The sequence below is a fragment of the Halichoeres trimaculatus genome, unplaced genomic scaffold (assembly GCF_033239565.1).
Source record: "Halichoeres trimaculatus isolate MK-OKI-2021-1 unplaced genomic scaffold, fHalTri1.1 fHalTri1_scaffold_118, whole genome shotgun sequence".
NCBI lineage: Eukaryota > Metazoa > Chordata > Actinopteri > Labriformes > Labridae > Halichoeres > Halichoeres trimaculatus.
The window spans coordinates 5,838-33,022 of NW_027437297.1; the positions used below are offsets into that span (position 1 = coordinate 5,838).

Here is a 27,185-nt window from a genome sequence, read left to right on the forward strand (position 1 = left end):
TTTTACCCCGCCACCATCCCCCCTCACCGGAGGACAAATAACTTTGTTCTAAACTTTGAAACAATAATTCTAGGTTTTTAAAGTTTTTATTATAATTATAATTATTATTATTTTTATTGAATTAATACTTTCTTTAATTGTTTTTTTTTTTTGAGAAAATTTAAATGATTATTTGAAACAATTTAACTGCTTAAATGTTAACTTTTACCCTACCACCACCCCCCCTTACCAGAGGACAAATAACTTTGTTCTAAACTTTGAAACAATAATTATAGGTTTTTAAAGTTTTTATTATCATTTTAATTATTATTTTTATTATTATTAAATTAATTTTTTCTTTAATTGTTTTTTTTGGGGGGGTGAAAATTTAAATGATTATTTGAAACAATTTAACTGCTTAAATGTTTACTTTTACCCTGCCACCACCCCCCCTCACCGGAGGACAAATAACTTTGTTCTACATTAGTTTTACTTTAAGACAACTATTCTAGCTTTTTATGCCGTTTTCTATTTTCTTCTTTTTTTTCATCATCATTATAATTATTATTATTATTTTAATATTACTATTTTAATGATTTTTATGAAACAATTTAACTGCTTAAATGTTAACTTTTACCCCGCCACCACCCCCCCTCACCGGAGGACAAATAACTTTGTTCTAAACTTTGAAACAATAATTCTAGGTTTTTAAAGTTTTTATTATAATTATAATTATTATTATTTTTATTGAATTAATACTTTCTTTAATTGTTTTTTTTTTTTGAGAAAATTTAAATGATTATTTGAAACAATTTAACTGCTTAAATGTGTACTTTTACCCTGCCACCACCCCCCCTCATCGGAGGACAAATAACTTTGTTCTAAAATTTGTAATAACTATTCTAGGTTTTTAATGTTTTTTTAAATTATTATTATCATTATCAAATTATCTTTTTCTTTAATGGTTTTTTTTGTGTGTGTGTGAAAATTTAAATGATTATTTGAAAAAATTTAACTGCTTAAATGTGTACTTTTACCCTGCCACCACCCCCCCCTCACCGGAGGACAAATAACTTTGTTCTACATTAGTTTGACTTTAAAACAACTATTCTAGGTTTTTATGTTTGTTTTTGTTTCATTAATATTAAGTATTATTATTATCATTATCAAATATCATTATAATTATTATTATTAGTGTTAATATCATAACTATTATCTTAATTAATTTGTGAAACAATTTAGCTGCTTAAATGTTAACTTTTACCCTGCCACCACCCCCCCTCACCGGAGGACAAATAACTTTGTTCTACATTAGTTTTACTTTAAGACAACTATTCTAGCTTTTTATGCCGTTTTCTATTTTCTTCTTTTTTTTCATCATCATTATAATTATTATTATTATTTTAATATTACTATTTTAATGATTTTTATGAAACAATTTAACTGCTTAAATGTTAACTTTTACCCCGCCACCACCCCCCCTCACCGGAGGACAAATAACTTTGTTCTAAACTTTGAAACAATAATTCTAGGTTTTTAAAGTTTTTATTATAATTATAATTATTATTATTTTTATTGAATTAATACTTTCTTTAATTGTTTTTTTTTTTGAGAAAATTTAAATGATTATTTGAAACAATTTAACTGCTTAAATGTTAACTTTTACCCTACCACCACCCCCCCTTACCAGAGGACAAATAACTTTGTTCTAAACTTTGAAACAATAATTATAGGTTTTTAAAGTTTTTATAATCATTATAATTATTATTTTTATTATTATTAAATTAATTTTTTCTTTAATTGTTTTTTTTTGGGGGGTGAAAATTTAAATGATTATTTGAAACAATTTAACTGCTTAAATGTTTACTTTTACCCTGCCACCACCCCCCCTCACCGGAGGACAAATAACTTTGTTCTACATTATATTAACTTGAAATAACTATTCTAGGTTATTTAATCTATTCAAGATTTTTTTTAATTGATTTCTGTAAATAATTGAATTGTTTAAATGTTGAGTGTGTTTTTAATTGTTTGATGAAATGTGTGTGCACTAAATAATCCAAATACTTACCAAATCCTTACCTCTTCTCCTTGGCTGGGTGTATCCTGGAACCCTTACCTGGTCTTGCCGCTGATCTTCTCCTCCAAGATTTTCTGCTTCTCCTGCAGCTCCCTCCTCTTCCTCTGCTGCCTGCCTGTGTGAAGCTCCTTGATGACAGGATCGTCCTCTGAAAGAAACACAACGTTCGAGGTCACTTTTGAGTGAAGCTGAGAGCTTGTCTGAATTTGGCAGACTTTTGATCAAATCAAATCTTTTCTTCATCAGAGAAATGTAAAAAAAAAACAACAAGGTTTGAAAGTTGCTTTCTTACCCCTGGCCTGGATCTTGGCCTCCTTCTTCTGGCTCCTGGTGATGGCCTTGAGGACCTGGTTCCTCTGGTGCTCCAGGAGGCGCAGTTTCAGTCTCGAAAACAGGCCTCTGTTTTGAAGAGGTTGCTGACTTTCCTCTTCCTCCTGTTCCCCAGAGTGTGCCTGTCCTCCACATTTCTCCTCCTCCTCAACTACATGGTTCTCCTCCTCCTCCTCTTCATCCAGTCTCAGTCTCTCCTTTGCCTCCTCCAGTTTCAGGCTCTTCTTCTCCTCCTCCTCATCAAGTCTCTCCTCTTCCTCCTCTTTCTTCAGTCTCAGTCTCTCCTCCTCCTTCTCCTGTCTCAGTCTCTTCCGTCTTTGTCTTCTCTCCTCCTCCTCCTCCTCCTCCTTCAGTCTGGGTCTGTTTCTTTCATACACCTCCTCCTCCTTCCTTAGCTCCTGTCTTAGCTTCCTGAACTCCTCCTTAGTCCGATTGACCTGTCTCAGTAATTTCTCTCTTTGTTCTCCTCTTTCCAAACTTACCTGTCTCTCTCTCTCCTCCTTCTTCAGCCCCTGTCGCTCCCTCTCCTCCTCTTTCTGTCTCAGTCTCTCCTCCTCCTCTTTCAGTCTCAGTCTCTCCTTTTTCTCCTCCAGTCTAAGTCTCCTCTTCTCCTCTCTCAGTCTCAGTCTCTTCTCCTCCTCTTTCTGTCTCAGTCTCACCTCCTCTTCTTTCATTCTCAGTCTCTCCTCCTCCTCTTTCAGTCTCAGTCTCTTCTCCTCCTTCTCCAGCCTCAGTCTCTCCTCGTACTCTTTCAGTCTGCGGCTCTCCTCTTCCTTTTCCTGTCTCACTCTCTCCTCCTCCTCCTCCAGTCTCAGCCTCTCCTCCTCCTCCTCCCTCAGTCTCAGTCTGTTTCTTTCATACAGCTCCTTTTCCTTCTTCAGGTCATGTATGGCCTTTCTTAGCTCCTCCTCACTCAGAATCACCTCCTCCACCCGTCTCAGTAATTTCTCTCTTTCTTCTCTCCCTCTTTCCAAACTTACCTGTGTCTCTCTTTCCTCCTCTTTCAGTCTCAGTCTCTCCTCCTCCTCCTCTTTCAGTCTCAGTCTCTCCTCCTCCTCCTCCTCCAGTCTCAGCCTCTCCTCCTCCTCCTTCTTCAGTCTCAGTCTCTCCTCCTCCTCCTGCAGTCCCAGTATTTCAGCTCTCGGTGTTCTCCGTCTTTCCAAACTTACCCGTCTCTCTCTTTCTTCTCTCTTCTTCAGTTTCAACCTCTTCTTCTCCTCCTCCAGTCTCAGTCTCAGCTTCTCCCTCTCCTCTGGCTCCTGGCTCTGTCTCCTCTCCCTCCTCCTCATCCTGGCCGTACCTACCCTTCTGTCTTCCTCCTCCGACTCCCATCTCTCCCTCCTCCTCATCCTGGCCATACCTACCCTTCTGTCTTTCTCCTCCTCCGACTCCCATCTCTCCCTTCTCTCCTCCTGTCTCCTTCTCCTCTCCCTCCTCCTCATCCTGGCCAGTCTTACCCTTCCGTCTTGCTCCTCTTGTCTCAGTGTCTCCTCCAACTCCCATTTCTCCCTCTCCTCTCGCTCCTGACTCCGTCTCCTCTCCTCCCTCCTCATCCTGGCCAGTCTTACCCTTCTCTCTTCCTCCTCCTGTCTCAGTGTCTCCTCCAACTCCCATCTCTCCCTTTCCTCTCGCTCCTGGCGCTGTCTCATCTCCCTCCTCCTCATCTGGGCTATACTTACCTTTCTCTCTACCTCCATCACCTCCTGTCTCAGCGTCTCCTCCCAATCCCATCTCTCCCTCTCCTCTCGCTCCTGGCTGTGTCTCCTCTCCCTGCTCCTCAGGCCGCTCATACTTACCTTTCTCTCCACCTCCTCCTGCTCCTGTCTCAGGCTCTCCATACTTTTGATCTCTCTCCACAAGCCTCTCCCGCCTCTCTCTTCTCCTCCTCTCCTCTGCTCCTCTCTCCTCCCGGTCATGCTTTGAATCAGTTTGTTTTGCTTCTCGCTTCAGTATTCTGAAACATCAATTTATCAGAATATTTGTTAAGTTACAAAATAAAACCAAAATACCCTTTGTTTTATTTCACATCTTAAAGTCATTTATCTCTTCATAGTCATTTACTGTTTACAACTGATTGTTTGTATTGGATTGAATATTTATAGGGAAGTGACAACATGAAGGACCATGTGATTTTAGTTCTGACTGATAAACTCTGTTCAAATAGTAGTGAGGGCTATAATAACAGCAACATCTGACATTTTGCTGCTGCTGTGACTCCTGAATTTCCCCTCGGGATAATCCAAACGTATTCTCTTCTATTCTATTGACTTTGACACCAGTACAAAGCATGATATTCACATCTCTCTGCAAACAACAGGATCAAGTCTTGTCATATTTGTATCACAGCAACAGTCCCAAAGACACGTCAGCACATTTGAAAATATGACCTGGACAGACATGTTAAACTGTAGTCATGTTATCTTTGTGGCCCATAGCTGTACGCTACACTCATATGATCTCCTCGATCAATGTTTAACTGTTTAGCGCTGTGCTGCAGCATGTTATGGCTGAAACATTAGCCGAAAACTGTGAAAACAGATGAAAAACTAGCTTGTGTTGCCATAGCAGCGGCCTTGCGACCACCGAGCTCGCCCGCAGAAATTGTCCTGTTTACGGTCACTAATACCAAATGAATTCATATGAATGCATGGACATGAAAGATTAACCAATACCGAGTTAACTTTGGTAGTTTACAGACAAATTTCTTCTTTCTTTGAACACATATCTGAAGCATTACCTTGGTTTTGTTCAACTTCAAAGTATACTTGTAACACAACGATGCGGACAATGTCGCAGCTGAAACTAACAAAGCTAAAAACTGTATTTTAACTTGAAATTCACACTGACATTTACAATCGGAAAAGTAACTAAGCACCCCTTTTAGACTATTTATGATCGAAGATCCGTTTCACCCCAACGGATAATTTAAACTCTGTCAAACCTTTGAGAGTGTCACAAATCTCAATAAAAGCCAACAATCGCCATAACCTTTGGTGTTATTCGTTAAATTAGTTCAGATAACTGCTGACAGACATCTTTTCAGTGACAGTAAAGACGCAGAATATTTATGTAAATAAAAGAGAAATAACCCTTCATCCATCGTGTTATGATTAGAGCTAACAGTGTACTGTTTAATGGCTATTTAAATTATCTGTTAAAAGATAAACAGAGCTAGCATGTGCCGCAGTATTTTATGGCTAAAACATTAGCCGAAAACTGTGAAAACAGATGAAAAACTAGCTTGTGCTGCCATAGCAGCGGCCTTGCGACCACAGAGTTCGTGCGGCAGAAATCGTCCCGTTTACAGTCACTAATACCAAATGAATTCATATAAATGCATGGACATAAAAGATTAAACCAATACCGAGTTAACTTTGGTAGCTTAAAGACAAAAATATTCTTTCTTTTGACACATATCTGAAGCATTACCTTGTTTTTGTTCAACTTCCAAGTATACTTGTAACACAACGATGCGGGCAATGTCGCAGCTGAAACTATCAAAGCTAAAAACTGTATTTTAACTTGAAATTCACACTGACATTTACAATCGGAAATGAATTGAAGCAGCCCTTTTAGTCTTGTTGTGATCAAAGGTCCGTTTCACCCCAAGGGGTGATTTGAACTCTGTCAAACCTTTCAAAAAGTCACAGATCTCAACAAGAAATACAAAAATACATGCATGAAACACACAATATGAAACCCGATACGATTAAAAATGCATTTTATTGAGTTGTGCTTAAGCTAGCAAAGCTTTAGCAGGAAAAACTGCAACATACCTCTCCAAGTGCCTTGGTGAAAAAGGCGGAAGGAACGTCCAGCTTGATTTTATACCCCGATGAATTCACAGATTCTAGAATTCATCTGCACCAATCAAATTCAGACGCAACCCGTGCGTCCCTGACGTTTTGACAATAAACAAAATAACACAAAATATTAAAACGGGTAATAAAAGTCCAAATTATTAACCCTCCGATGCCTGCTGGAAATTTCAGAAAATAATGCTTTTTTTTTTTTCTTGGAAAGAATTGATTATTTTCCCAAAAGTTTCACACGTCGACTCCAGTGGTTTACATACGTCGTCGCTTTCAGCATAAACACGACTTGATGTAAAAATGAATCAAACTATTAATAACTATGAAAAAAAATACAAACACAATTTTCACTGAGTAGGAATTGAGAGTTTTGATCCGGTAATTCAGATGCTGAAAGTGGGATAAGCGGCCCTCTTTTATTGAACTCGGGATGAACGAAACCCATCCCGACCGTAGGAGGGCGGTATGGAGCCGACTTTTCTTATTAGCTGTGAAATAACGCTGGGATGAAGAAGACTACATGAAACTATCAACACTTGGAGGAGAGGGCTGACACAGGAGGAGAGGTGAGACGACGGACATCTTTAACATTGTTTAATCGACAATGTACTGAACCAATACTTGAAAGTCTACCGTAAACACGGGTATTCCCGAGCGATAAAGCGAGGTTTACGTCCTGAGCTGTTACTGTACACTACTTTGTATTGTTTTAATCTAGTTTAAACCATGTTTCCCGCCCCTAGCAATCACTTATCAAGCTCAGACAGCTGGAGAGGCAGAACGTGTGGAGGTAGGGTTAGACTCAAGTGAAAGGAAATCCACAGATTTTTAGCCAGATCATTTTTTTGTTTACTGCTCACATAAAATGAAGGAGCCAGTAAAGTGATGGAAGGGTCGGGAATAAACATTAACAGAGGTTTGCTGCAAAGATTCAGTGTGTATTTATCAGAACAGACTGAAGGCAGCAACTTCAGAAAATATAAACAAGTCATTTTAAAAGAGCGTAATCTCCTAATAATATGGTTTATGTGCAAACTTTGGGCGATTTTTATGTCCCCACAAACAGCAGATCCCCTTCATGTTTCTACAGTAAGACAGAGCGCACAAACTCCTGACATACCGACACATTTTTCTATTCAGACCAAAATGCACCGACTGAAACATTTTCTAAAGACAGAGCTGTCATTTTTCACATTAGAATATCTTTGATTATTTTTACTATTAATTATTATCTATAATTAAGTTTTGACTTAAAAAAAATGTCTTCACTTTGCTCAGAATTTGTTACATTTTCATACTGCGGCTGTGATGATCCCATTTCACATCTGTTCACAGGTGTTCTTCTGTCATTCATGAATTGTAACCGTCATCCGTCCTTTGGTCATTCTTCCTCTGTGTAGGCAACGTGGAGACCACTGAGGGGGAGAAGTAGCCAGCGTTCAGCGTTCAGCACTCAACTGCCTGACTGTTTTGAGTTCACCAGCTGAGAAAGCAAAGTGCTCCACGTAATTCCAAACTGTCAATGTGGACACGCGTACGCTCTCCAGATAGACGGTGGAAGTAAAGAAGGGATTTGAGACACAGTCTCTCTGCTGTTTCTCGGTGGTTTGCAAAGCACATAGAGCACGGCACTGATTTGTTTTTTAGATCAGCAGAAAGTGATCCAGTTATCTCTGGGAACCAAGCTTTGTTTTTTCCAGCTTCTGTGAGAGCCAGGCCAAAGTGCATAGGCTGTGCAGGCTGTGGACACTTTTTTTTTTTCTTTTGCCTTCTCAAAAAAAGGGCTTCCTCCTACCAGGGGCGCAATGTTCTTTTGGTACGGGCCAAGTGGTGTAGTCGGCGGAGGGGGGTTTAAGTCTGGGTTCCCCGGGACCCAGTGGAGAGCAGGGCAGGGGGTTGGGTTCCCCGGGACCCGCCGGAGAGCAAGGCCGCGAGGGACAGCGGGGGCTAAAGGGCTGGCTGCCAGGGGTGGGAGACTTGGCCCCGGCCCGCGTCGCGTCGCGTCGCGTCGCATCGCGTCGCGTCGCATCGCGTCGCGTCGCATCGCGTCGCGTCGCATCGCGTCGCGTCGCATCGCGTCGCGTTGCCTTGCGTCGCGTTGCCTTGCGTCGCGTTGCCTTGCGTCGCGTTGCCTTGCGTCGCGTTGCCTTGCGTTGCGTTGCGTCGCGTTGCCTTGCGTCACTTGGGGTTGGGTTAGGGTCTGGCCAGGGTGGGCGGGCTGGCTGGGGTGGTGAGGGTTCCCCGGGACCCGCTGGAGAGCAAGGCCCCGAGGGACAGCGGGGGCTAAAGGGCTGGCTGCCAGGGGCGGGAGACTTGGCCCCCGACCCGCCTAGGGTTGGGCAGGGGCCCGCGGGCTGGGGTGCGCGGGTTGCATTCATTCTCAGTTAGCGCACTTTACAAATCAACCAACAACTTCACACATTTTCTTTCTTCTCCACAAAAACAAGCCGCAAAGTCAAATCACTCCTGGATTAACAACGCCTTCAAATCAGCTTTGCTGCTTCCTTTAAGCTGTCGCATCCTTGTCTATGTCAGTCTGTCTATTTCTCTCAGCCATCTCACACTTGCCATCTTTTCTTAGCTGTGGACTACCCATCATGCCCCAGAGGACATCCCCGGAGGACATCCCCGGAGGACATGCCCCAGAGGACATCCCCAGAGGACATCCCCAGAGGACATGCCCCAGAGGACATCCCCGTGTGTCTCAGTCACTCTCTAAATCACCTCCAGCTGGACCACCTAGATCTTTACCTCATACATTTCCCTCTCGCTTTAAAGCTACACTGACACATACACACAAGTGGAACAGAGCTAAACTTTCACTTTAATCTCACCTTAATATCTGCCTCGACCCGTGAGGAGTGCCATTCTGGAGACTGCAGGGATGCCAAACTCCTGCCATGGAGGGCCAAGAGGCTGCAGCTTTTCTTTCCAACCAACAACTCCACCAGCTGATTCCACTCGTGACCTCACCTTCAAGCAGAGAGCAGGGACTAATCAGTGGAATCAGCTGCTGGAGTTCTTGCTTGGAGGGAAAAATAGTTGGCACCAGTTTGACATCCCTGCTCTAGAGCTTTCCGTTCTGACAAAAAGATCCCGTCTAGCTGCCTAAACCTTCCAAAGCAAACTGAAAACATGACAGGAGTATGAAAACTCTTTAGGCTGATACGCCCCAAGTCTCCTGATGTGTTTACCTGCAAGTTCAAAGCTTTTCTGTTGGTCTTTACTTTTTTCTCAGCTTATCTTTCAGCCTTTTCCCCTTTATTACAGATCAGGACTCCAGGGCTGGAGTAAGACATGCACCGAGTGACGTCGGGAACAGAAATCGATTCAAGCGGCTCGCATCAAATTAAACAGAGAAGATGGACCGGGACAGGGACTCAGGGGCGCTACTGGCTCAGGTGATCTGCTCTATTTCACAATAAAACAGCACACGCAGACTCTGGCTGGTTAGTCAGACCAGGGGACCCTGAACTTTTCTCTCAGCGAACATCATAACAGTGGTACCAGAGACCAGTGACCCCCCTGCTGGGGGAGGACACCAGCAGACCAATCCAAAAACCATTCTGTCTGCACGCACATCAATAAACTCCTGTTCAATTCTGTTTTTACAACAATGAATAGAATCTTCATTTGTAAATACTTTTGAATGTAGAATTCATTTTTCAGCCTATAAAACACCACTGAACTCAAATCAAACTGTCCTCTCAACTGTGAGCCTCATTTCTGCTTTTCTTTACAGGAAATGGGCCACCAGCTTTTCCCAGAGAAGGATGCAGAGTTACTGACCTGTCACATAGACTATGTAGATGTATGGAGGGTGGGGAAACTGTGTGTGTGTGTGTGTGTGTGTGTGTGTGTGTGTGTGTCTGCGTGTGCGTGTGCGTGCGCGCGCGCGTGCGCGTGCGCGCGTGTGTGTGTGTGTGTGTGTGTGTTTGTGTGTGAGTGTGAGCGTGTGCGTGTGTGCGTGTGTGTGTGTGTGTGTGTTTGTGTGTGTGTTCCGCACTCTACTGGCAACTTTAAAGGACTGCAACAGTCAGCCTTGAGGTTTCATGTAGAGATGGAACGTGGATGCGATAGAGACTCCTAATTTGCATCATTTGCATCATTTGCAGCTTCAGTTCTCTGTTTATGTTTAAGCCAAAGTGTTTGAGGACAAACCAGAGTTTTGTACCTTTTTTACTTTCAGGAAGAAAACAATCAAGGCTTTATTTGCACATTTTTCTGTATTTATTCAAATCATTGATCATTTTCTGTTTTACACACACATTTACACAAGTGAGCACACACACGTTTCCTCATATGACTGTCGTGTTATGACTGTGCTTAAAAATCATCAGTGAAATTGTTATTGAGTGATGAATAAAAAGTCAACCTTGTACGACTGTTCTCTGACTCTCTCCGCAGGGTTTTTCTGAAGCAGCAGAATGAACACTGGGCACATACACAACATCCAAAATGACTGTTCAAACATTTCTTATCAAGGGTCCAAGAAAAAGCCAGGAAAAGCTTGTGTCAGCGCACGTTTGGGTTTTGATCAGGGTGAGTTGAGCAGCTTCCCCAGCAGAGTGGTGAGTGCATTAACGGGAACACTCACACGTGCTCACTGGCTCTTCCAACTGCAAACATAAGCTTTGACGCCGCCATGGTAACAGGGTCTCTGCTCGTACTCGTTGCAGGCTTTTCACTTTGCCACCGAACCCACCACCCAATGTCTGCTCCTGTTGAGGAACGAGCGCTGGAAGAGAGCGTGGAGCATCCCGTGTATAAAGCAGACAGCGTGGCTCTGCCATTTACCATGGTTGTTGGTTTTGAAGGCAAAATAGCTCGGTCACAGGCGCCTCCATTGCTAGCTGCTGTGCAGCCAGAGTCTGAGCAGTAGAGGCGATGAGGGACTCGGTAGGAATCAGAGTGGAGACGGGTAAAAATAGATCCATTTTTTCTCTTTTGACTTTAGAGTCTTATTTCTTCTGGGCTCTCCCTCCCAACATGTTTTACAATCCCCCAAAAACCCGCAGTAAGGAGCGTTAGAGTTGTTCAATTTTGCCTTTTAATTCCCCCTTCTCCAGTTCCAAACTCATTCTTCCTTCCGCTCTGTGGAGAAGCACAAAACACACAGCCCCAAAAAACAGTGTCTGGCTCCCATAAACATCTGATTTCTAAAATAAGGAACAAGTAGGGCCCTGCTATTTCTGTTACCTTAAATCCCAATTATACAACATGAAAAGTCGTCCAACAAGAGTAAGGACAAATGTCGGCATTCAGCTCAAACTTTCTTAAATGTACAGGAACAGTGGTGAACCTCCACAAACAAGAAGCACCTTATTCTGAGGTGTCTGAGAAAAACTCCATGTGTCCAAGCTTTGATGACGTTTCAATGATACTACTGCTACTTCTACTACTACTACTACTACTACTACTACTACTACTACTACTACTACTACTATGATAATAATATATACTACTACTACTACTAATAATAATAATAATAATAATAATAATGATAACAACAATAATAATAATGATAATAATAATAATAATAATAATAATAATAATAATAATAATAATAATAGTTGGGTCAACATAGCACTTTTCTTTTTTTTGTCAATTTTTATGTTTGTTTGGAAAGGCACATGTGACATAACATTGCTTTGGGGAAAGGGTACAGTATGCAGTAAACATTCCACACGTTCAGTGTGGTTATGAAAATGATCATTGCCAATCCTTAGTTTTCATACATTTAACAAGGAGAAGAGGTGAGCGGAGGAGGGGGCTGGCTCCGTTTCTTAACTTATCTGGAATGAGACACATCAACATTTTTACCTTTGCATCAACCTACACCCAAACCTAAACCAGGTAGGTGGATTCACAATAAACAAAACGTGGTCAGATTACAGAGATTAGGGGTTTCACGTAGTTTGTCCAAAATGACCAAGTCCTGAAAAAGGATTCCCTTTGACCCTTCAGAGAAAATGACCACCTCTCAAGACCGTAAATGTCCTGTACAATAGCAAGTCACTCTTCAATTGTAGGTGCCTGGGGTTTAACCACTTTCTGGTGATTGTCTTTTTGCTTGCTGCCAAAAGCACAGCCAGCAGCGTTTTGTCTCTCAGAGATCAGTTTCCAAAAGAAAAATCTCCCATATACAGGGCTTCCAACTTAAGAGGAACGTCCTCAGTAAAGATATGGTTCAAACGCTTCCACAGCGGCTCCCAAAACGCTTTGATCCATTGACAACTCCAAAAAAATTGGACAGTGATTTGCATCTTTTGTCCCACAGAGTCTCCAGCAGGTGTCTCCACTGTTCTGAAGTTTTTCCTGGGCTGGGGTTACCAAAAAAAATCTACCAATGTTTTTCCAACAGAATTCCCTCCATGTGTTGGAGGTTGAGCTCATCCATTGTAACTTCAAATCTTTTCCCAGCTCTCACTTGAAATGGATACGTTTCCCTCCTTCTCCCACTCACTTCCTATACGGTTTGTATCACCCTGTTTAGATAGCAAAATACCATCATATAGTTTAGAAATGAGCTTTGTACAGTGTGAGCCTGTTTCAGCACAGTTAGAAACACACTGAGGGATTCTCAATCAGATTTTTCCCACTTTTCTTTCAAGTTTTGATTCAAAGAAGTTCTAACCTGTAAATATCGCTGGAAGTCATCTTTTTCTAAACCATGAGATGTTTCAAGTTCCTCAAAACTCTGAAACATCCCTTTCTGAATAAAAGTGTAACAGGTGCTCAAGCCTTTTGAGACCCAAGCCTGAAATCTGCCATCAATCCTATTTGACTTTAAGGCGTAGGTATTTGAGTCCCATTCCCTAACCCACATGTTTTGGTGATCCTTTTCCAGGAAGATAAAACTGTGAGGAACACAGTTCAATCAGATAGGGCTCCGTTAATCTTTATTTTAGCTCTTGGTTTATTGTACAAAGCAGCAATTACATCAATTAGGGCAGTGTTTCCCAATCCTGGTCCTGGGGGACCCCCCTGCCCTGCACCTTTTAGACGTTACCCCACTCCAGCACACCTGATTCAAATGAATGGCTCGTTATCAGGCTCCAGCGGAGTCGGAGTGGGGAACATAAAAAAAACATGCAGGGCAGGGGGTCCCCAGGACCAGGATTGGGAAACACCGCATTAGGGTCTGGTGGAATCCAAATTTAGGCATCACTTTATATCAAAAGGTCCATGTGACCCAGTCAAATGCCTTCTCTGCATCCAAACTCAGCACAAGGGTTTCTAATCTTTGTTGCACTGAACGGTCCAGAACATGTCAAGTTTTCCTGATGTTGTCCCGAGTCTGTCTCTGTCTGATAAACCCCATTCTAGTCGACTTTTTTAGCCGCCTAAATTGACCTCTTCATTTTAGGCTACTTTATGCAGCCCTTGATTTGAAGCCTTGAAATAGCTCAAATTGACCTCCTCATTCTGGACTACTCCTGCCACGTTCATAAGACGTGCTCCACAAACAAAGACTCATTCACGTCATTGTCACATTGAGCTGGTGTATTGAGCTATTATTGTGGCAAAATGATTTGTGTGTGGGTCAATGCGTCCACACATATGTGAACTGATCCACAAATGTGTGGACTGATTCACAAATCTGTCAAATATTTACAAGTGTGTGCACAAATCCACACATGTTTAAACTGATTCACAAATTAAAATGTAGCCTGAAATGGCTGAAAAGTCTAATTTTTTTGTTTGTTTGTTTTACAAGAGCTAAAAATCCACACAAATCATCAGATACAACTGAGGCAGTGTGGATTGCAAAGTGGCTGAGGCGTGGTGCTACAGCAATAGCGCCATACCTGGCAGCCTGCGCCTGGGAGCCTGAGCTCAGGGCAAAGTGATCCGCCTCTTACAGACGGATTCTTTCTATTTTTCTCATTTGCAGATCACTGGCCCTGCAGGACTGTAGCAAACATCACGTGCACACAGACAGTCCATCGGGAGGCCCGCCTCAGTCGTAATGATGACAACAGTGACAGGATTTTATAAAACACCCAGACTTTTCAGCCATTTAAGACTATCCATTTATTTGCAAAGCAGTTTAAACATTTCTGGATTTGCAGACACATTTGTGGATATTTGACACATTTGCAAATCTGTTTACACCTTTGTGTAAACAAAGATTGGGGATGCATTTACACAGGCTAATCATTTTGTTACAACAATAGCTCCATACTGGTGCAAATACTGATCATTTGATGGGTTTTTGGCAAAGTATGTTTTGGGGGTTTGTAGTGCCACTTTATGTAATAACCCCCCATGATGTAATAATGTGATCAATTTTCAATTCACCATGTAATAACGCTGCATTTTGGTCTACAATTTTTGAGCGCAGTGCATAATAAACTCCTCTGCATTACGTAATACATTCTGACACCGTGCATCCATCAGTAAATACAAAATGCAGGCGTTGCACTTTTTGATGAAGAAAATGAAAGAATTATGTGCATTATGTAACAAACCACCAAAATGGATGTCTTCATTAGAGGAAAAAAAAAAACAGATCATCAAAAAGATATTGACTTAAAGTAAGCAGCATGAAGGGTGGATATAATTTCATCTGGAAAACTGGTGACAACGCCTCACTGGTCAAATCTACATCAAACTCCACTGACTGGCACCAAGCCCCAGGAGCGTCAGGGGGGCATCAGGTGTTGGCAGGCCATTTGGGTACCTCTCAGCCAGCCCCCCCGGCACCCACACTTAGCCCCGGACCGCCTGGACCACCGGGACCACCTGAGGCCCTGCGTGACTTCTGCACCTCTCGGCCCTGTGCACCCACACTTAAGCGCCCCCCCCCTCTGCTGACTACACCAAACGGCCACGGCCCCCCGAAAGACCTCGCGCCCTTGGTAGGAGAAATTCCTATCATTTTAGTTTTACCCGTTGGTAGGTGCCTTGCCCACCTCTCAGCCCTCCAGGCACCCACACTTACAATATATTTCTGATAGTAAAAGGTTTTTATAATAACAATAATAATAATAATAATAATAATTATTATTATTATTATTATTATTATTATCATTATTATTAGTATTATTGACATTTAAGATATCTATTTGGCTGGTTTGTTGCATAATGCACCTAATTCTTACATTTTCTTCATTTAAAAAAAATACAACACCTGCATTTTGTAATGACTGATGTAATATGTCTGAATGTGTTACATAATGCAGCAAAGTTGATCACATACATTTAAAACACTATAAAACAGAATGTGTCAGATTATTACAAAATGCTGCTTTTTACATAATGAATTGAAAATGTATGACATCATTACAGCACGGGGCGTTATTACATAATGTGGCACCACAGGTTCATTGGTAAAGAGCTTCATGGGTGTGTGGGAAAATGGGGTGTGTGCTTGAGGAACTGGGCAGTGTGTGTGTGCTTGAGGAACTGGGCAGAGTGTGTGTGCTTGAGGAACTGGGCAGAGTGTGTGTGCTTGAGGAACTGGGCAGAGTGTGTGTGCTTGAGGAACTGGGCAGAGTGTGTGTGCTTGAGGAACTGGTCCTGAGCTTTTATCCACAGTTTTTAGACTCAGTCAGTTTCTTCTGTTCAAAACTTTTTCCTCGGCCTTGGGAAAACTCTTCCACACGGCACTGAAGAGGCTGGAGTGCACAGAGAGTGTGTATCCACTTTACACAGGTCAGGGTGAACTGTTTCCCAGAGTACCAGCTGCTCAAACTGGGCGTAGCATCCCCATCTTCTGCTGCAGCAGGATCTACAGAGCCCAGACCTCTGGAGCTGAACCCTGGTTCTGTTCGCTGCTCTAGATCTGGATCACCTGAGGAGACCACGACTCTGGAGTCACATGACACACAATATCTTGTTGACAGCACACCGTGCAAAAGAACACTCACCTATTGGGAGTGAAAGCATACTCACAGGTTTGTCTGTCAGGTGTTTGTCATATGTCACCTCACTTGGTTTCATGTCTTCACTTCCCTCCTTTGTTTCTCTGTCGATGGAAACCTTGTGACAGAAGAAAGAAAACTTTCAGGGAGCATCAGCAGCACATGTACACTGATCCGGACTACACGCTGTATGTCATACCTGCGTTTACTGCAGCGTTTGCGTTCACTGGAACAGTGGTGGCCGTAAGCTCAAGTGGTTTGTGGTAACGCTGCACCGAAGTCTGCTCTGGTCCCAGCTCAGGACCGTACATTTCACCCACTTGATGAGCTTGGAAGAGCTCAACCGTTGTTGCTCAGTGTTTTTGTGCGCCGATGCTCCAGCAGTGTTTTCCACGCTGGCTGACGGCTGTTGGTGCTGATAGTTTGGGCTTTTCCTGAAGCAGGCGGTATCCTGTTGTACTGCAGGTCCATCCCTGTGTTTTTCATCCACTCAGGAGCCTTGGAGGCAGGGGACAGCCAGTGGGAGACAAGATGCCGTACTTTGATGCCTTTCCTCACAACATTTGATTTTCTTCAAATGAGAACTTACCTCAAATAGGCGCTGAACAGTGTTTCCTACATTGTGCTTTGCAGAGCGCCTGTGCTCGGGTTGTTCTTCCGTCTCTGTGTCGGGGATCACCTGCTCTCACAAGTTTGACGTCTTCAGGTTTGTTTGACTTTGTATCTTTGTCATTTTCAAATTGGCTGTGAATCTATCGCTACACTGTGTCATATTGGAGTGTTAAATCACACACTTCTTCTGTTTGATGCTTCTTGTTTTTTCTTGTTTTGCCTAATTTTAGCCCGCCACCACCCCCCCTCATCGGAGGACAAATAACTTTATTCCATGCTACGCTTTCAGACCGTCTCTTTTCCTCATTGAATCATTAAGTCCTGTTTTGAATGTATTTGTTTCCAGACTCATATTTGTTAAGATGGAAATTTATCAGGTCTGATCATGACAGTCATTATTCATTTAGAACTATTTTTAAGACTAATATCAAAGAGAAAAGCGGTTGAATTAAAACTGTAGAAGACAGAAAGTCATCACAGCTGCACCAGCGTGGAATGTAACAATAATAATAATAATAAAAAAAGGACAATCAGCATTTTGTAGTGTAACTCATAAATGAAGGTCAGATCAAACTGGGTTATCAAGTTCAATATGAGCTGAATTCATCTTTCCCTACCTATGATCATGTGTCCTATGATCTTTGATTATTTGATCATTTTTTACATTGTTTTTCAATTTATTGACATGTTATTTGATTGTGTGTGTCTCACAGCACACACTGCAGCTTTCTTCCTTTGTTGTTGTTTTTGTGGTTGTTGTTATTTTTTATTTTTGGCCCGCCACCACCCCCCCTCTTCGGAGGACAAATAACTTTATTCTACATTAAAAGAACTATTTAGACATTATCCTTTTTTTTTGTTCTAAGATGATTATTGTGATTTTTGAAAAAAATATATTCTATAAATTGAACACCTTTTGTGGACAACACATAGGCTCTAACTTATCTAATCAAATAACGGTTTAAAAAATGCTTTGATTTAAAAGATACACATAAAAATTTTTTATGTGTTTTGTCCAACATTTAACTTTTACCCTGCCACCACCCCCCCTCATCGGAGGACAAATAACTTTGTTCTAAAATTTGTAATAACTATTCTAGGTTTTTAATGTTTTTTTTAAATTATTATTATCATTATCAAATTATCTTTTTCTTTAATGGTTTTTTTTGTGTGTGTGTGAAAATTTAAATGATTATTTGAAAAAATTTAACTGCTTAAATGTGTACTTTTACCCCGCCACCACCCCCCCTCACCGGAGGACAAATAACTTTGTTCTACATTAGTTTTACTTTAAAACAACTATTCTAGGTTTTTATGTTTGTTTTTGTTTCATTAATATTAAGTATTATTATTATCATTATCAAATATCATTATAATTATTATTATTAGTGTTAATATCATAACTATTATCTTAATTAATTTGTGAAACAATTTAGCTGCTTAAATGTTAACTTTTACCCTGCCACCACCCCCCCTCACCGGAGGACAAATAACTTTGTTCTACATTAGTTTTACTTTAAGACAACTATTCTAGCTTTTTATGCCGTTTTCTATTTTCTTCTTTTTTTTCATCATCATTATAATTATTATTATTATTTTAATATTACTATTTTAATGATTTTTATGAAACAATTTAACTGCTTAAATGTTAACTTTTACCCCGCCACCACCCCCCCTCACCGGAGGACAAATAACTTTGTTCTAAACTTTGAAACAATAATTCTAGGTTTTTAAAGTTTTTATTATAATTATAATTATTATTATTTTTATTGAATTAATACTTTCTTTAATTGTTTTTTTTTTTTGAGAAAATTTAAATGATTATTTGAAACAATTTAACTGCTTAAATGTTAACTTTTACCCTACCACCACCCCCCCTTACCGGAGGACAAATAACTTTGTTCTAAACTTTGAAACAATAATTATAGGTTTTTAAAGTTTTTATTATCATTATAATTATTATTTTTATTATTATTAAATTAATTTTTTCTTTAATTGTTTTTTTTGGGGGGGTGAAAATTTAAATGATTATTTGAAACAATTTAACTGCTTAAATGTTTACTTTTACCCTGCCACCACCCCCCCTCACCGGAGGACAAATGACTTTGTTCTACATTATATTAACTTGAAATAACTATTCTAGGTTATTTAATCTATTTAAGATTTTTTTTTAATTGATTTCTGTAAATAATTGAATTGTTTAAATGTTGAGTGTGTTTTTAATTGTTTGATGAAACGTGTGTGCACTAAATAATCCAAATACTTACCAAATCCTTACCTCTTCTCCTTGGCTGGGTGTATCCTGGAACCCTTACCTGGTCTTGCCGCTGATCTTCTCCTCCAAGATTTTCTGCTTCTCCTGCAGCTCCCTCCTCTTCCTCTGCTGCCTGCCTGTGTGAAGCTCCTTGATGACAGGATCGTCCTCTGAAAGAAACACAACGTTCAAGGTCACTTTTGAGTGAAGCTGAGAGCTTGTCTGAATTTGGCAGACTTTTGATCAAATCAAATCTTTTCTTCATCAGAGAAATGTAAAAAAAAACCAACAAGGTTTGAAAGTTGCTTTCTTACCCCTGGCCTGGATCTTGGCCTCCTTCTTCTGGCTCCTGGTGATGGCCTTGAGGACCTGGTTCCTCTGGTGCTCCAGGAGGCGCAGTTTCAGTCTCGAAAACAGGCCTCTGTTTTGAAGAGGTTGCTGACTTTCCTCTTCCTCCTGTTCCCCAGAGTGTGCCTGTCCTCCACATTTCTCCTCCTCCTCAACTACATGGTTCTCCTCCTCCTCCTCTTCATCCAGTCTCAGTCTCTCCTTTGCCTCCTCCAGTTTCAGGCTCTTCTTCTCCTCCTCCTCATCAAGTCTCTCCTCTTCCTCCTCTTTCTTCAGTCTCAGTCTCTCCTCCTCCTTCTCCTGTCTCAGTCTCTTCCGTCTTTGTCTTCTCTCCTCCTCCTCCTCCTCCTCCTCCTTCAGTCTGGGTCTGTTTCTTTCATACACCTCCTTCTCCTTTCTTAGCTCCTGTCTTAGCTTCCTGAACTCCTCCTTAGTCCGACTGACCTGTCTCAGTAATTTCTCTCTTTGTTCTCCTCTTTCCAAACTTACCTGTCTCTCTCTCTCCTCCTTCTTCAGCCCCTGTCGCTCCCTCTCCTCCTCTTTCTGTCTCAGTCTCTCCTCCTCCTCTTTCAGTCTCAGTCTCTCCTTTTTCTCCTCCAGTCTAAGTCTCCTCTTCTCCTCTCTCAGTCTCAGTCTCTTCTCCTCCTCTTTCTGTCTCAGTCTCACCTCCTCTTCTTTCATTCTCAGTCTCTCCTCCTCCTCTTTCAGTCTCAGTCTCTTCTCCTCCTTCTCCAGCCTCAGTCTCTCCTCGTACTCTTTCAGTCTGCGGCTCTCCTCTTCCTTTTCCTGTCTCACTCTCTCCTCCTCCTCCTCCAGTCTCAGCCTCTCCTCCTCCTCCTCCCTCAGTCTCAGTCTGTTTCTTTCATACAGCTCCTTTTCCTTCTTCAGGTCATGTATGGCCTTTCTTAGCTCCTCCTCACTCAGAATCACCTCCTCCACCCGTCTCAGTAATTTCTCTCTTTCTTCTCTCCCTCTTTCCAAACTTACCTGTGTCTCTCTGTCCTCCTCTTTCAGTCTCAGTCTCTCCTCCTCCTCCTCTTTCGGTCTCAGTCTCTCCTCCTCCTCCTCCAGTCTCAGCCTCTCCTCCTCCTCCTTCTTCAGTCTCAGTCTCTCCTCCTCCTCCTGCAGTCCCAGTATTTCAGCTCTCGGTGTTCTCCGTCTTTCCAAACTTACCCGTCTCTCTCTTTCTTCTCTCTTCTTCAGTTTCAACCTCTTCTTCTCCTCCTCCAGTCTCAGTCTCAGCTTCTCCCTCTCCTCTGGCTCCTGGCTCTGTCTCCTCTCCCTCCTCCTCATCCTGGCCGTACCTACCCTTCTGTCTTCCTCCTCCGACTCCCATCTCTCCCTCCTCCTCATCCTGGCCATACCTACCCTTCTGTCTTTCTCCTCCTCCGACTCCCATCTCTCCCTTCTCTCCTCCTGTCTCCTTCTCCTCTCCCTCCTCCTCATCCTGGCCAGTCTTACCCTTCCGTCTTGCTCCTCTTGTCTCAGTGTCTCCTCCAACTCCCATTTCTCCCTCTCCTCTCGCTCCTGACTCCGTCTCCTCTCCTCCCTCCTCATCCTGGCCAGTCTTACCCTTCTCTCTTCCTCCTCCTGTCTCAGTGTCTCCTCCAACTCCCATCTCTCCCTCTCCTCTCGCTCCTGGCGCTGTCTCATCTCCTTCCTCCTCATCTGGGCTATACTTACCTTTCTCTCTACCTCCATCACCTCCTGTCTCAGCGTCTCCTCCCAATCCCATATCTCCCTCTCCTCTCGCTCCTGGCTGTGTCTCCTCTCCCTGCTCCTCAGGCCGCTCATACTTACCTTTCTCTCCACCTCCTCCTGCTCCTGTCTCAGGCTCTCCATACTCTTGATCTCTCTCCACAAGCCTCTCCCGCCTCTCTCTTCTCCTCCTCTCCTCTGCTCCTCTCTCCTCCCGGCCATGCTTTGAATCAGTTTGTTTTGCTTCTCGTGTCAGTATTCTGCAACATAAATTTATCAGAATATTTGTTTAGTTACAAAATAAAACCAAAATACCCTTTGTTTTATTTCACATCTTAAAGTCATTTATCTCTTCATGGTCATTTACTGTTTACAACTGATTGTTTGTATTGGATTGAATATTTATAGGGAAGTGACAACATGAAGGACCATGTGATTTTAGTTCTGACTAATAAACTCTGTTCAAATAGTAGTGAGGGCTATAATAACAGCAACATCTGACATTTTGCTGCTGCTGCTGTGACTCCTGAATTTCCCCTCGGGATAATCCAAACGTATCCTCTTCTATTCTATTGACTTTGACACCAGTACAAAGCATGATATTCACATCTCTTTGCAAACAACAGAATCAAGTCTTGTCATATTTGTATCACAGCAACAGTCCCAAAGACACGTCAGCACATTTGAAAATATGACCTGGACAGACATGTTAAACTGTAGTCATGTTATCTTTGTGGCCCATAGCTGTACGCTACACTCATATGATCTCCTCGATCAATGTTTAACTGTTTAGCGCTGTGCTGCAGCATGTTATGGCTGAAACATTAGCCGAAAACTGTGAAAACAGATGAAAAACTAGCTTGTGTTGCCATAGCAGCGGCCTTGCGACCACCGAGCTCGCCCGCAGAAATTGTCCTGTTTACGGTCACTAATACCAAATGAATTCATATGAATGCATGGACATGAAAGATTAACCAATACCGAGTTAACTTTGGTAGTTTACAGACAAATTTCTTCTTTCTTTGAACACATATCTGAAGCATTACCTTGGTTTTGTTCAACTTCAAAGTATACTTGTAACACAACGATGCGGACAATGTCGCAGCTGAAACTAACAAAGCTAAAAACTGTATTTTAACTTGAAATTCACACTGACATTTACAATCGGAAAAGTAACTAAGCACCCCTTTTAGACTATTTATGATCGAAGATCCGTTTCACCCCAACGGATAATTTAAACTCTGTCAAACCTTTGAGAGTGTCACAAATCTCAATAAAAGCCAACAATCGCCATAACCTTTGGTGTTATTCGTTAAATTAGTTCAGATAACTGCTGACAGACATCTTTTCAGTGACAGTAAAGACGCAGAATATTTATGTAAATAAAAGAGAAATAACCCTTCATCCATCGTGTTATGATTAGAGCTAACAGTGTACTGTTTAATGGCTATTTAAATTATCTGTTAAAAGATAAACAGAGCTAGCATGTGCCGCAGTATTTTATGGCTAAAACATTAGCCGAAAACTGTGAAAACAGATGAAAAACTAGCTTGTGCTGCCATAGCAGCGGCCTTGCGACCACAGAGTTCGTGCGGCAGAAATCGTCCCGTTTACAGTCACTAATACCAAATGAATTCATATAAATGCATGGACATAAAAGATTAAACCAATACCGAGTTAACTTTGGTAGCTTAAAGACAAAAATATTCTTTCTTTTGACACATATCTGAAGCATTACCTTGTTTTTGTTCAACTTCCAAGTATACTTGTAACACAACGATGCGGGCAATGTCGCAGCTGAAACTATCAAAGCTAAAAACTGTATTTTAACTTGAAATTCACACTGACATTTACAATCGGAAATGAATTGAAGCAGCCCTTTTAGTCTTGTTGTGATCAAAGGTCCGTTTCACCCCAAGGGGTGATTTGAACTCTGTCAAACCTTTCAAAAAGTCACAGATCTCAACAAGAAATACAAAAATACATGCATGAAACACACAATATGAAACCCGATACGATTAAAAATGCATTTTATTGAGTTGTGCTTAAGCTAGCAAAGCTTTAGCAGGAAAAACTGCAACATACCTCTCCAAGTGCCTTGGTGAAAAAGGCGGAAGGAACGTCCAGCTTGATTTTATACCCCGATGAATTCACAGATTCTAGAATTCATCTGCACCAATCAAATTCAGACGCAACCCGTGCGTCCCTGACGTTTTGACAATAAACAAAATAACACAAAATATTAAAACGGGTAATAAAAGTCCAAATTATTAACCCTCCGATGCCTGCTGGAAATTTCAGAAAATAATGCTTTTTTTTTTTTCTTGGAAAGAATTGATTATTTTCCCAAAAGTTTCACACGTCGACTCCAGTGGTTTACATACGTCGTCGCTTTCAGCATAAACACGACTTGATGTAAAAATGAATCAAACTATTAATAACTATGAAAAAAAATACAAACACAATTTTCACTGAGTAGGAATTGAGAGTTTTGATCCGGTAATTCAGATGCTGAAAGTGGGATAAGCGGCCCTCTTTTATTGAACTCGGGATGAACGAAACCCATCCCGACCGTAGGAGGGCGGTATGGAGCCGACTTTTCTTATTAGCTGTGAAATAACGCTGGGATGAAGAAGACTACATGAAACTATCAACACTTGGAGGAGAGGGCTGACACAGGAGGAGAGGTGAGACGACGGACATCTTTAACATTGTTTAATCGACAATGTACTGAACCAATACTTGAAAGTCTACCGTAAACACGGGTATTCCCGAGCGATAAAGCGAGGTTTACGTCCTGAGCTGTTACTGTACACTACTTTGTATTGTTTTAATCTAGTTTAAACCATGTTTCCCGCCCCTAGCAATCACTTATCAAGCTCAGACAGCTGGAGAGGCAGAACGTGTGGAGGTAGGGTTAGACTCAAGTGAAAGGAAATCCACAGATTTTTAGCCAGATCATTTTTTTGTTTACTGCTCACATAAAATGAAGGAGCCAGTAAAGTGATGGAAGGGTCGGGAATAAACATTAACAGAGGTTTGCTGCAAAGATTCAGTGTGTATTTATCAGAACAGACTGAAGGCAGCAACTTCAGAAAATATAAACAAGTCATTTTAAAAGAGCGTAATCTCCTAATAATATGGTTTATGTGCAAACTTTGGGCGATTTTTATGTCCCCACAAACAGCAGATCCCCTTCATGTTTCTACAGTAAGACAGAGCGCACAAACTCCTGACATACCGACACATTTTTCTATTCAGACCAAAATGCACCGACTGAAACATTTTCTAAAGACAGAGCTGTCATTTTTCACATTAGAATATCTTTGATTATTTTTACTATTAATTATTATCTATAATTAAGTTTTGACTTAAAAAAAATGTCTTCACTTTGCTCAGAATTTGTTACATTTTCATACTGCGGCTGTGATGATCCCATTTCACATCTGTTCACAGGTGTTCTTCTGTCATTCATGAATTGTAACCGTCATCCGTCCTTTGGTCATTCTTCCTCTGTGTAGGCAACGTGGAGACCACTGAGGGGGAGAAGTAGCCAGCGTTCAGCGTTCAGCACTCAACTGCCTGACTGTTTTGAGTTCACCAGCTGAGAAAGCAAAGTGCTCCACGTAATTCCAAACTGTCAATGTGGACACGCGTACGCTCTCCAGATAGACGGTGGAAGTAAAGAAGGGATTTGAGACACAGTCTCTCTGCTGTTTCTCGGTGGTTTGCAAAGCACATAGAGCACGGCACTGATTTGTTTTTTAGATCAGCAGAAAGTGATCCAGTTATCTCTGGGAACCAAGCTTTGTTTTTTCCAGCTTCTGTGAGAGCCAGGCCAAAGTGCATAGGCTGTGCAGGCTGTGGACACTTTTTTTTTTTCTTTTGCCTTCTCAAAAAAAGGGCTTCCTCCTACCAGGGGCGCAATGTTCTTTTGGTACGGGCCAAGTGGTGTAGTCGGCGGAGGGGGGTTTAAGTCTGGGTTCCCCGGGACCCAGTGGAGAGCAGGGCAGGGGGTTGGGTTCCCCGGGACCCGCCGGAGAGCAAGGCCGCGAGGGACAGCGGGGGCTAAAGGGCTGGCTGCCAGGGGTGGGAGACTTGGCCCCGGCCCGCGTCGCATCGCGTCGCATCGCGTCGCGTCGCATCGCGTCGCGTCGCATCGCGTCGCGTCGCATCGCGTCGCGTTGCCTTGCGTCGCGTTGCCTTGCGTCGCGTTGCCTTGCGTCGCGTTGCCTTGCGTTGCGTTGCGTCGCGTTGCCTTGCGTCACTTGGGGTTGGGTTAGGGTCTGGCCAGGGTGGGCGGGCTGGCTGGGGTGGTGAGGGTTCCCCGGGACCCGCTGGAGAGCAAGGCCCCGAGGGACAGCGGGGGCTAAAGGGCTGGCTGCCAGGGGCGGGAGACTTGGCCCCCGACCCGCCTAGGGTTGGGCAGGGGCCCGCGGGCTGGGGTGCGCGGGTTGCATTCATTCTCAGTTAGCTCACTTTACAAATCAACCAACAACTTCACACATTTTCTTTCTTCTCCACAAAAACAAGCCGCAAAGTCAAATCACTCCTGGATTAACAACGCCTTCAAATCAGCTTTGCTGCTTCCTTTAAGCTGTCGCATCCTTGTCTATGTCAGTCTGTCTATTTCTCTCAGCCATCTCACACTTGCCATCTTTTCTTAGCTGTGGACTACCCATCATGCCCCAGAGGACATCCCCGGAGGACATCCCCGGAGGACATGCCCCAGAGGACATCCCCAGAGGACATCCCCAGAGGACATGCCCCAGAGGACATCCCCGTGTGTCTCAGTCACTCTCTAAATCACCTCCAGCTGGACCACCTAGATCTTTACCTCATACATTTCCCTCTCGCTTTAAAGCTACACTGACACATACACACAAGTGGAACAGAGCTAAACTTTCACTTTAATCTCACCTTAATATCTGCCTCGACCCGTGAGGAGTGCCATTCTGGAGACTGCAGGGATGCCAAACTCCTGCCATGGAGGGCCAAGAGGCTGCAGCTTTTCTTTCCAACCAACAACTCCACCAGCTGATTCCACTCGTGACCTCACCTTCAAGCAGAGAGCAGGGACTAATCAGTGGAATCAGCTGCTGGAGTTCTTGCTTGGAGGGAAAAATAGTTGGCACCAGTTTGACATCCCTGCTCTAGAGCTTTCCGTTCTGACAAAAAGATCCCGTCTAGCTGCCTAAACCTTCCAAAGCAAACTGAAAACATGACAGGAGTATGAAAACTCTTTAGGCTGATACGCCCCAAGTCTCCTGATGTGTTTACCTGCAAGTTCAAAGCTTTTCTGTTGGTCTTTACTTTTTTCTCAGCTTATCTTTCAGCCTTTTCCCCTTTATTACAGATCAGGACTCCAGGGCTGGAGTAAGACATGCACCGAGTGACGTCGGGAACAGAAATCGATTCAAGCGGCTCGCATCAAATTAAACAGAGAAGATGGACCGGGACAGGGACTCAGGGGCGCTACTGGCTCAGGTGATCTGCTCTATTTCACAATAAAACAGCACACGCAGACTCTGGCTGGTTAGTCAGACCAGGGGACCCTGAACTTTTCTCTCAGCGAACATCATAACAGTGGTACCAGAGACCAGTGACCCCCCTGCTGGGGGAGGACACCAGCAGACCAATCCAAAAACCATTCTGTCTGCACGCACATCAATAAACTCCTGTTCAATTCTGTTTTTACAACAATGAATAGAATCTTCATTTGTAAATACTTTTGAATGTAGAATTCATTTTTCAGCCTATAAAACACCACTGAACTCAAATCAAACTGTCCTCTCAACTGTGAGCCTCATTTCTGCTTTTCTTTACAGGAAATGGGCCACCAGCTTTTCCCAGAGAAGGATGCAGAGTTACTGACCTGTCACATAGACTATGTAGATGTATGGAGGGTGGGGAAACTGTGTGTGTGTGTGTGTGTGTGTGTGTGTGTGTGTGTGTGTGTCTGCGTGTGCGTGTGCGTGCGCGCGCGCGTGCGCGTGCGCGCGTGTGTGTGTGTGTGTGTGTGTGTTTGTGTGTGAGTGTGAGCGTGTGCGTGTGTGCGTGTGTGTGTGTGTGTGTGTTTGTGTGTGTGTTCCGCACTCTACTGGCAACTTTAAAGGACTGCAACAGTCAGCCTTGAGGTTTCATGTAGAGATGGAACGTGGATGCGATAGAGACTCCTAATTTGCATCATTTGCATCATTTGC

At 42.6% G+C, this 27,185-nt stretch overlaps 2 protein-coding genes and 2 long non-coding RNA genes across 6 annotated transcripts; 2 read left to right on the plus strand and 2 right to left on the minus strand.

The window, feature by feature from the left end:
• Positions 1–2,030: 2,030 nt before the first annotated feature.
• On the minus strand, positions 2,031–9,094 carry LOC141787037 (uncharacterized). 2 transcript variants are annotated; one of them, XM_074665328.1, is made up of 3 exons: positions 9,036–9,094; positions 2,352–4,343; positions 2,031–2,207 (listed from the first exon to the last, which is right to left on the minus strand). In XM_074665328.1, exons 2-3 carry the CDS (start codon positions 4,303–4,305, stop codon positions 2,095–2,097), a joined length of 2,067 nt encoding a protein of 688 aa, XP_074521429.1. In that variant the 5' UTR covers positions 4,306–4,343; positions 9,036–9,094; the 3' UTR covers positions 2,031–2,094. The 2 variants fall into 2 exon arrangements, with proteins under 2 accessions (XP_074521429.1, XP_074521430.1); XM_074665329.1 differs by lacking the exon at positions 9,036–9,094 and adding an exon at positions 6,166–6,236.
• Positions 6,713–10,066, plus strand: LOC141787038 (uncharacterized). Its single transcript, XR_012598006.1, has 3 exons — positions 6,713–6,767; positions 8,783–9,602; positions 9,944–10,066. It is a non-coding gene; the product is annotated as an uncharacterized LOC141787038 (long non-coding RNA).
• Positions 10,067–18,901: 8,835 nt separating this feature from the next.
• LOC141787034 (uncharacterized) lies at positions 18,902–25,971 on the minus strand. 2 transcript variants are annotated; one of them, XM_074665326.1, is made up of 3 exons: positions 25,903–25,971; positions 19,251–21,242; positions 18,902–19,106 (listed from the first exon to the last, which is right to left on the minus strand). In XM_074665326.1, exons 2-3 carry the CDS (start codon positions 21,202–21,204, stop codon positions 18,994–18,996), a joined length of 2,067 nt encoding a protein of 688 aa, XP_074521427.1. In that variant the 5' UTR covers positions 21,205–21,242; positions 25,903–25,971; the 3' UTR covers positions 18,902–18,993. The 2 variants fall into 2 exon arrangements, with proteins under 2 accessions (XP_074521427.1, XP_074521428.1); XM_074665327.1 differs by lacking the exon at positions 25,903–25,971 and adding an exon at positions 23,068–23,120.
• LOC141787036 (uncharacterized) lies at positions 23,615–26,948 on the plus strand. The gene is made up of 3 exons (XR_012598005.1): positions 23,615–23,669; positions 25,650–26,469; positions 26,811–26,948. It is a non-coding gene; the product is annotated as an uncharacterized LOC141787036 (long non-coding RNA).
• The last annotated feature ends 237 nt before the right edge of the window (positions 26,949–27,185 follow it).

Excerpts from the sequence above, each read along its gene's own strand:
- LOC141787034 (XM_074665326.1), bottom strand. The coding sequence starts at position 21,204 with ATGGCCGGGAGGAGAGAGGAGCAGAGGAGAGGAGGAGAAGAGAGAGGC. Across the intron at positions 19,107-19,250 it reads GGCCAAGATCCAGGCCAGGG|AGGACGATCCTGTCATCAAG; the intron begins GTAAGAAAGCAA and ends TGTTTCTTTCAG.
- LOC141787037 (XM_074665328.1), bottom strand. The coding sequence starts at position 4,305 with ATGACCGGGAGGAGAGAGGAGCAGAGGAGAGGAGGAGAAGAGAGAGGC. Across the intron at positions 2,208-2,351 it reads GGCCAAGATCCAGGCCAGGG|AGGACGATCCTGTCATCAAG; the intron begins GTAAGAAAGCAA and ends TGTTTCTTTCAG.